Source organism: Vulpes lagopus, chromosome 7, assembly GCF_018345385.1.
Source record: "Vulpes lagopus strain Blue_001 chromosome 7, ASM1834538v1, whole genome shotgun sequence".
Classification (NCBI taxonomy): Eukaryota; Metazoa; Chordata; class Mammalia; order Carnivora; family Canidae; genus Vulpes; species Vulpes lagopus.
The window spans coordinates 77,712,540-77,722,605 of NC_054830.1; the positions used below are offsets into that span (position 1 = coordinate 77,712,540).

General features: G+C 55.7%; 1 protein-coding gene across 1 annotated transcript; it reads right to left on the bottom strand.

The window, feature by feature from the left end:
• Positions 1 to 5,553: 5,553 nt before the first annotated feature.
• On the bottom strand, positions 5,554 to 6,678 carry FOXE1 (forkhead box E1). The gene has a single exon (XM_041760939.1). The coding sequence runs from the start codon at positions 6,676 to 6,678 to the stop codon at positions 5,554 to 5,556; it is 1,125 nt and encodes a 374-aa protein (XP_041616873.1).
• Positions 6,679 to 10,066: the final 3,388 nt, after the last annotated feature.

The window sequence follows — 10,066 nt, forward strand, 5'->3', positions numbered from 1 at the left end:
GGAGGGGCTGACAGTTGATCGCTGGGCCTCCCAGACTACGTGCTTCTGCACCTGGTTAACCCTGGGCTGAGCTGGAAATCTGAGCCTCAGTGCAGAACAGGGGTTGTGGGGCTGACAAAGGGGCACGGGGAGTTCTGTAGGGAGCAGTCACCCTCTTCTGAGGTGGAGATGCCAAGGCCATTCCAGGGGCTCTGCAAAGGCCAGCTCTGGCCTCAGCTGGGGAGAGTGCAGGGACAGATCAGACAGCAAACCTGATAAGGAACTCCTATCCTCCCTTGCCCCACCTGTCCGCCCCATTTTTTCTTCAGTTCAGTTTTTAATTTAGTTCACTGCTCAGTTTAGGCTGAGAAGCACTAGCCACACTGCTTTCCCTCTAGGCAGTTCTAAGCTATTTATTTAACCCAGCCCTGTCCAGTTTGCCCGCTCATCCAATGGAGGCCCCAGGGAAGGTGCAGTCCACCCCAGCTCCCAGCAGCCACCTTCACCACACTCCCATCTGGTTACTTCCATCTCCACATTGGTTTTTATTAAGATGATAATCAAATACTATGTCCCTTGGGAGAGGCGTATGTTCTAGTCCAGCTTGGACACTTACAGCTCTGAGATCTTGGGTAAATCGTGTGCTCTTGCTTTAGCTCTATAGAAGCTCGACACACACTCACAGTATTCCTATTATTGAGAACTCATGTGAGCACTGAGATAAGAGTCTTGGTTCCCCCAGTGAGTTGGTATGTGATCTTGGGCTCCAGCCCTGTTCTTCATGAGACATGCCCTCTGTCTGAACTGCTTTTCACTGGGGATGTTTTTTCCTTAGTTACCAGGAGTTAGCTCTTCGAAGGAACAAAATGAGTATGGAAACCAAATTCTCCTGAAAGGCGTGTATTTGAGGCAGGAAAGGATTCATTAGAATGTCCAGGATCTTGGGCTGTCCAAGGGGGTACTTAAAAGCTCTACTGGAGGATCCCTTGGCCAGGACAGACTCATATAGGGGCCCTTTCCTGCTGGCTACTGTGTCCCAACAAGAGAGCATTATTTTTCTCTTCAACTCCTAACTACCCCAGATTTGGGGCTGGAGCTGAGGGAACGGAGGCCAATTTATTACATCCTTTGGCAATGACTGCTGCTTAGAGAGGATACAGAGACCAGAACCCCAAATCTTCAAAGTACCTCAGCTAGGTGTCAGGAGCCTGGGTTCCTGCCCTGGCTCTAACTGGCACCTCAGCTTTCAGGATGCTTTCAGGTACACCCTCGTTGAATGCCATGTCACAATCACCCATAAAGTTGGGGACACGAGGTGAGATGTATTCTAGGGTTCTAGGGCTGGATTCCAAGATTCAGAAAGTACACCCCAGGGAGGAGATGAGTGCTCCTCCTCAGCCTTCTCCCCTTGCAGCCCAGCCCCTCTCCTCTGTGCAGCCAGAGCCTGAAGCAGCACTGTATCACTGGTTTGGGTTCTTGGTCAGACACAGGAGGCTCCTGGACGTTTCTCTGGGATCTCTGATCTTGACAATATCATTCATTTTTTCCCCCATTTCTCTAAATTTCTGTCTCTTTGCCTAGGGCATGTGAATCATCTGAGTATCTTGCTGAAATGCAGGTTCTGGTACAGGAGATCTGGGGTAGGACCTGAGATTCTGCATTTCTAGTGAGCTCTCAGGGCTTGCCCCTGCAGCTGGTCTGTGGCACATACTTGGAGTTGCAAGGCCTCAGGGCTTCAGTCTCTTAAATAAGATGACAGGGAGGGCATCCTGGCCCTTGCATCCGTGATTCAAGTGACCCAAAACAGAGAAGTTCGAGAATGTAAGAGTAAAAGGAACCCACCACCTGGTTTTGTTGATGGTAAAAAAAAAAAGAGGCCTACTCAGTGCAGGAAGGAACTTGTTCAAGATCTCATTGCCTTTAAGTGAAAAAGTTGAGATGTAGACTTCCTGTATAGTAAAGACAAAAACAAAAAGGAAAACTAGAAGATACTCATTGCAGTGTTTGCGTGCTTTCTCTGGGCAAACTATAGGTTCCTTTCATTTCTTTCTAACTTTTTGTTATTGTTGTTGTTTTTTTACAATGAAGATGTAACAATTTTGTAATAAAATTTTTTAATAAAAGAAAATTCTCACAAAGTTCTTAGTAAATGAGATTATGTTTATGAACCCTGCTGGGTAAACTGTAACTATATACATTAGCTTCATGTTAGGAGTGTGTGTAGTTCAGCTCAAACTGTCCCGAATTTATTTCAACAAGGTTACTCATGCTCCTCGATACACAAATCACACCGAGATGGGGAAGAAGGCCAAAGCCGGTTCCATCCACCGCTAGCAGCTTCCTGCTCCCCTTCCTTCTCTACTCTCCCGACACTTCTCCCCAAATGCTGGCCGCAAGAATCTTTCCCCTTAAATTGGGGAAAGGGTTCCCTGATTCATTTTCGTAGTAAACGACCTCAGGCCAAGTCTGCTTTTGTTGCTGGTTTCCTAAGCTTAATTGCAAGCAAAGTTAATTTGAAAGAAAATAAATGTTACAGCTCTGGGGCGAATTCTAACGAGCCTTGGGCAATTAGGGAAGAACGCATCTAATTACGCACAGCCTCGGGGCGCCTGCACACGACGCTGGGGGTGCAGGGCCCAGAGAGGGGAAAACGATTTTTCTAGTTAATAGGAAGAAGAAGGAAAAAAATAAAGATAAACTCATCTCCCGTCCCTGAGCCCCCAGACGGGGGCTGTTCCACGGTTTGGGGATTCTTAGGAGTTGTAATGTTCCAAGACGCTCCAGAGAAATGTTCTCAAGATCCAGAGCCCCGCGGACTGCAGGGTCCGCCCGCGACCGGGGCCGTGGTTGCAGCCGGAGCGGCGCTCCCTCGCCGGCGCAGCGTCCATTCCAGGCAGGTGGGTGGTGCTCGCGCTTCGGGGGCCGCGGTGTCTACAACGCCTCGAGCCCAACCTCGCGCGTCTCCCTGTCTCTCCTGCCTGGCTCGCGCGTCACACAACCAGTTCCCTCCTCCCGGCGTCCCCTCCCCCGCCCCCCCCCCCCCCCGGGGACAGACCCCCACCTCGGGGATCATCTCACCGGATGTCCTAGGGGACAACAGAGAGGAGGTGGCGAGGTGGCGAGGTGGCGAAGACGCGTGCACTTTCCCACCCCATCGCTCTCGCTCCCCCAGCTACATACCACGACGCTCCAGCAGGCTTCGGGATCTGGCGGCGCTTTACAAATTAAAACCTTTTCTCCCTCCCGTGCCTAGCACTTGATAGTTCACAAAGAGCTTTTCACCTCTCCTGTCTCCTTTACCTTTTAGGAGGACTCTCTGAGGTCCATTCACAAATGTGGACCCTGGAGGAAAAGGGACTTGAGGTTAATGGCCAAAGCACTGGACTTGGCAATTAAAAAACAGAAAAGGGGTCAACTCCCACACTAACTGGGTGTAGAGACCACCCTTCCCCAGCCCAAAACCTTGGCTCCAAGGACAAAAATCTCTGGGTGGAGGGCTCTCAATTTTCCGGCTACTACTAACTAGGCTAGGCATCTTGATTTCTGGGCTAGAAGAGCCAGACTGTCCAACCGCACACGGAGAACCTTCAGATTTCATACCTGCAAGCGTGCATATGGAGAGGAGAGAGGCCCAACGCCTAGACTTTTGCAAGGTCTCATCAGGGCTGGATCTGGAACCTGGACCCACTGGCGGCAAGGTCAGTGCTCCAGCTGCCTCCTGCCTCAATGGTCATTTACCACCAGTGAAGTCAGGAGAGACTAACATCTAGACCAGTAGAGTCCAGTACAGTAGCCATCAGCCACATAGCGCTACTGAGCACCTGACATGCGGCTAGTCCAAATTTAGGTGGGCTGTAAGTGTAAATGCACTCCAGATTTGGAAGAGTTAGTATAAAAAACTAAAATACCTCCAAAATTTATATATTGATTATATGTTCAAATGATAGTTTGGATATATCGGGTTAAACACAATATATTAATCTCAACTATTATTTTATTAATATGGCTACTAAAAACTTTTAAATTACATTTGTAGTTTGCATTATGTTTCTATTGGACAGTGCTGATTTAGACAAATACCCGTCTGGACAGAAGCACATTCACACGTCTTTGTGAACAAGACAGCGTAATTCCCAAAATTAAAAATAAAAATTACCAATGGTTTTCAATCTCTTTCTAACAGAACCCCCAACCCTTCCCTGTCAAGTTAACTACACAGAAAGGGGCTGAGTTTCTCTTGCCAGAACTCACTTGATCAAAGATTTTTATTAAAACAGTTCATCTGAACCCTCAGGTTGATCTGAAAGCTGCACACCGAGCCTCTGAACACTGGAAAATTTCACTACAGGATAAAAACTTACAAGATTTCTCAAGAGAAAGGTGGGAAAGAGGTTGGATTTTCTCTGATTTTGGTCAGCTTGATGCTTAAAATAAACGGATACAAAACAAAGTTAAAAATCCAGTTTCTTTCTAAAGCTTACTTCACTGACAACCCCAATTAATTTTTCTCTTTCCTTTTCGTATGGTGGAGGGTGCCAGAGACGGGAAGAGCCAGCTCAACAAACTGAAACCGGTCCTCAAAGAGCTCCCCCGAGTCCTGTCATCTCTTTGTATTTTAGTTTGCCAATTTGGTCCAGGGTTGCTTAATGAAATGAAAAAGTGGACAGTGGATAAATTTATTTTTACCTGCCTCATTGGAAAACCAAACTATGACCTAGCAGTAACAGCTACCAAATGATCAGCACATCATGCTCAAAAGATTCGAGAAATTATAACATAATTGCTGCCTGGAACCAATCCAGCGACTTCAGGTTAGGTGCTTGCCATGAGCTCTGTTCCGGTTCTTGGGAATAAGGTTAGGCCCTGGGTGGCCCACCGGATGCTGCCAAATATGCAGGGCTGCATGGAGGATGATGAGGCCCTTAAGGACCGGGGTTGAATCTTGCAGCCCTCTTGTATAACACATGGGGAAACGGGGTGTGGGTGATGGAAACTGGGTCGCGATGTGGGGCTGAGGTCCAGACTAAGAGCTGGGTCTGCAGTTCTCAGAGGCAGGGAAAACCAGTCCCAGGTCAAGCGAAGCAGAGAGACTTCTTCCATTTGTTTTGTTTTTTAAAGAAGGGAAGTTACTTTTTTTTTTTTTTTTTGCAAACTCATCCTCCTCACCTTAAGGAAGATGCTGTTGGTAACCTAATCAAAGGCACAACCGTGTCAAAAAGGCCCTGCATTCTTGCAACACAGGTTAGAGTGAAGACGTGATTCCCCACACTTTGGATCCTAGACTCCGGTGTAGGCACTAGGCCGCGCCGGCACCGCCAAGGACCCTCCCCAGTAGAATGTCAGAAAGGCATGTCCTTTGGAGCTTCGCCTTATTGAGGCCCCTCTGTCCCCGTCCGCGGGCCACCACTGCCCCTCCCCACCGCCACCCATTTCCAAGGCGAACCGGCGAGTCTGTGGTGCATGCACCGGTCCCGTCCGCAGGGCTCTCAGTCCTCCTCCAGTTCTCAGGTCTCGGGGATACTCGGTTCGTGGGGACGGCCGGGGCGACTGTCAGCTGTGGACCGGGTGCGGGGCTCACATGGCTGACACGTAGCGATCCACCGCGCCAGGATAGGCCGTCGCGTGGCGAGCGTGGTAGGCGCCTCCGCTGCCCCCTCCGAGCTGCCCACCGGGATTGTAGCAGGGCCCCAGCGCTCCGAACTGGCCGGGCGACGTGCGCCCGTAGAAGTCCACCGCGGGCTCCACGCCGCCGCCCCCGCCGCCGCCGCCGCCGCCCGCGGAGGGCGACGCGGGCCCCGCCAGCCGGCCCGCCGCCGCGAAGAGGGCTCCGCCGGCCCCCTGCGGGTACGCGCCGTCCGGGCCCGCGTAGGCCGCCGCGTAGGCGGAGGGGTTGGCGGGTCGCGCCCCCGCGCAGCCCGCGGCCTGGTAGCCGGCGGGGGCGGCGGGGGCGCCGGCCGAGGCGAAGGCGCAGGAGCCCGCGGGCGCCGACGGCGCGGGGCCCAGTTCGGGGCTGAGCGGCCGCTCGGGCACCAGGCCGAAGACGCGGCACGGCCCCGGCGACGCCGCGGGGTAGTAGACCGCGGGCGGCGCGGCGAGCGGCGGCGGGGCATAGCCCGCGTAGACGGCGCCCGGGTACGGCGGGCGCGCGGCGGGCACGGCGCCCGGGAAGATGGCGGCGGCGGCGGCGGCGGCCGCGGCGGCGGCGGCGGCGGCCGCGTCGTGCATGTAGGCCGGGTAGGTGGAGAGGTCCGAGCGCTTGAAGCGCTTGCGGCGGCGCAGGAAGCTGCCGCTCTCGAACATGTCCTCGGCGTTGGGGTCGAGCGCCCAGTAGTTGCCCTTGCCCGGGCGGCCGGCCTCGCGCGGGATCTTGAGGAAGCAGTCGTTGAGCGTCAGGTTGTGGCGGATGCTGTTCTGCCACTTCTTGGGGTTGTCGCGGTAGAAGGGGAAGCGCTCGGTGATGAACTTGTAGATGCCGCCCAGCGTGAGGCGGCGCTCCGGCGCGTGCGCGATGGCCATGGCGATGAGCGCGATGTAGCTGTAGGGCGGCTTCCCGCGCTGCAGGGGGCGCTTGCGCCGACGCCCGCCCGCGCCGCGCCCCGCGGCCTCCGCCGGGACCCCGCTCGCGGGCTCGCCGCGCTCCTCCTTCACGGCCGCCAGCGCCTCGGTCTGCGGCGGCGGCGGCCGGCTCTCGGCCGTCATGGCGCGGCCGTCCCGCGCGCCCCGGGGCGTCCCCGCCGCCCGCGGCTGTCGAGGGGCAGGGGCGGGGGCGGGTCTGCGCGCCGGTCCCTCCGCGGGGGGCTCCTCGCGGCGCGGCGTCCCCAGCAGGGCTGCGCCGGGCCCGGCGCCCTCGGCCTCCGGCCTGCGGAGGGGCGCGGGAGTGTCCCGCCCACCGACGGCTCCGCTCGCGTTCCGGGGCGCGGGGCGGGCGCCGGCAGCTGCGGGGGCCGGGCCCTGTGCGCGCTGCTGCCGGACGGTGCGCGGCCCGGCGGCGGGCCCGGGGCGGGGGCGCCTGCAGCCGGCCTGCGCTTCCCGCCGACCGAGGCCGACCGTCGAGGTCGCGCGCGCAGAGGAGGTGCGGGCGCGGGGCCCGAGGCCGGGGCCGGGGCCCTCAGGGCAGGAGGCGCACCCCGCGGGGGCTGCCTAGGCTGCGGCGCTGCGGCCCCGCGGCCCGGCCTGCGGAGCGCGAGCGGCGAGGGGCACGAGCGGGCGGCCGGCGGGTAGGCGGCCACTGTTCTCTCCCTCCGCGTTGGCCTCCGGCCGCCGAAACCGCGGGCGAGGCGCTCCCCTGCACACACCCGGGCCGGCTCCTCCCTCCGCCGGCTTCTCCTCCTTAAAGGCGCCAGGAAGCGTGGGGCGGCGCCCGGCCCCCCCCCCGCCCCCCGACCGCCCGCCCCCTGGGCCCGGCGCACCTCTGCAGGTGGGAGCCGCGGGGCAGGCGAGGCGGGAGCCCCGCAACGTCAGGGCGGGGAGGGCTCTGAGAGCTCGCCGGGCGGCGTCCCCTGCGCGCCGACGGGGACACTGAGGCCGGGGCAGGCCAGGGGCTGTCCCGGGAGACGCAGCGCTTCCGGACTTCACCAGCCTCTGCCGAGGGCTGGGACCCGCAGGTGAAACGGACGGGCTCGCTTCGCTTCTTCTTCTTTTTCTCTTTTCATTTTTTTTTTTTTTTTTTTTGGTCGGGGGAGGGTGCGACAGGAGCGAGCGAGGGGGCGCCTGGTTCTTGTGGGGCAGACGACGGGGAAGGGGAGAACACCGCGCAGCTGGCTGCTACTTCAGCGATGATCTTCAAGCCCCAGCCAGAGCTGCCTCGCGCCTTGCCCGCGCAGCCCCTCATCTTGCGGGGGATGCCTAGGCCCGGTAGGGGAGGTGGAGGAGGCTTGCCCTGGCCTCGCCGCGCCTCTGCCGCTCGACGCGGCCTCACACCTGCGCCTCTGTTAGGACTGCGCTTCGCCCGCTCCGGGCGTTGGGGTCGAGGCAGCCACCTTCTCTCTCTGGGTCCCAGGTTCCTCGACTGCGCGGAGGGTTTGCGCCTTCCGCACCCAATATTTAGGGAAAACTACACCCCCCGCCCGCGTCCCCTGTCTTCGGGTGACCCAGGATCCCTCTACGTGGCGGAAGGCAGCGTGCAGCTTAAAGAGGATGAAGGCTAGGCTTCTGTCCTCGGGTGGTGACCGCCTCCTACAGTTCGCCCAGGCCACAGAGGGCTCCAAGCGGCTCCCGGAGCCCCCAGGGGGCAGCCAAGCAGCCCCTTCCCGCAGAGGCTGCGGCCCAGGTGTGGGTGCTCCAGGTTGCCGGGCAGAGGGGACCCTCTTGCTGAGTTCGTTTCCAGCCATCCCATCCCGCAGGGCGGGACCCCTGGCCTCACCCGAGGCTCCCTGCGGCGGCCGCCCCGCTAGCCTGGGTTCCTTTGTGGTCTTGCGTGGGAAGACCTTGGGCGGGTCCTTTTCTTCGAGGCATGGCCTCAGTTTTCTCCTCTGTGAATTGGGGGCAGGAGGGCGGACCTCGGAGGCCCTTTCTGTCCTTAGGAATCCGGGCCTTGGTCCCGACTCCAGGGGTTCCAGCCGCGGGGCAGCTTCCCGCCGGCTGCGGGTGTAGGGCGAGGCGGAGCGAGTCTCCAGGGCGCGGGCGGCAGGGCCTTCGGGGGTTTTAGTTGCGTCCTTCGTGGCGGCGGGCTCGCTGCAGGTTCGGCCCGGCCGAGCACTGGGGCAGCTGCCTGCGGAGGAAAGAGGCAGAGATCCTCGCTCCGCCGACCCGAGTGTGGAAGCAGTTGCACGGTTTGCATGAAGACTTCCCTCGGAGGATGGGTGCTCCAACGATTGGAGAGGGGCTTTTTCACTCGTTCAGCAAAACTCCGTTTTCGCCTTCCAAAGTAAAGACGATGCGGAAATCCGGATTTCACCCTGTTACATTTTTGCAACAGGAAAAAAGAATGTTAAAAATTTTGTTGTTGTTGTTGTTTTAGCCAGATTACATCATAGCAATCTTTCAGCACTGGATTTTGTGGTTCTCTGTATTTCCAAAGTTCTAAGATTCAGATTTTCAAATTTTTTATTTTGGATCACTATCCTAACGTGTTTCCACAAATCAAATAATCTGTAATTCTAAGAGTCTATGACCAGAAGTCTAAATTCTTTGAGTGTGATTATATTCCTATAAGCTTCTGGTCAAAATGTAAAAGCGAATTCCTCATATTTTGAGATGCTGGGACTAAGATTATATTCCTGAAAATATGATGCCACTACTGGGAACTGCAGCTTCTTTAGTTTTTAGATATTTTCATAGCTCAGAGGTATATATTACTTAATTTGAATTTCTATCTAGGAATGTCTGATTAGAAGATTTGGGTCCCATAAATCCACACCTCTCTTCTTCCTTAATTCCAGAATGTTAGTGCTGGATCCAAAGTACAAAATATTGTCAGTACTGAATCCACTATTCTGTAACTCAAAGATGTTAATTCTGATAATTCTTGTAATATTCCTGATTGTATGCTTTAATGATAGGTCCCTTGACTTTATGATTCTTTACTTTTAAAAGCTCCAGTGACTATGATTAGAAGCCTCACGTCTCAGGATTTCTTGTTCCTCAATATTTTGTGTCTGTGAACCCATTATTCTAGAATTCTGATTCCTTTTTCTAAGACTTTGCTGCTACAGAGCTACTCCTGTACATCAGAGCAAGTGTTAGTATCCTGAGGTCAAGATTTTCATGAACAAAGGATCCTAAAGATCCTATTCCGTAGATGTTTTATTCTAATAATACATTTTAAAATTCTGTACTTTGAAGATTCTATAAATCCGTGATGCAAAATTTGAATTAAATGATTTGATGAATGAAGGGGACAGTTTACCATTTGTTTGGATCAAAACTATGCAAACAGACCCCCCTCCATGCAAGGGCATTTCTTTGCTTGTCTCTGGTCAAGTCCTCCCTCTTCTCTGGTGCAGTGTCCGTTGACATTTGTAGGGGTAGCACATGCCACTGAGAACCATTTGAAAGCCACAGAGTGGGTTCCAGCCCATTGGAGATTATTTCCTAGTTTAGCAGGGTGCGTTGGTGTTGATGTGGGCGGGTGCTGGGTGATTTCCAT

What these genes read in the sequence shown, in the direction of transcription:
- FOXE1 (XM_041760939.1), bottom strand. Translation starts at nt 6,678, where the DNA reads ATGACGGCCGAGAGCCGGCCGCCGCCGCCGCAGACCGAGGCGCTGGCG.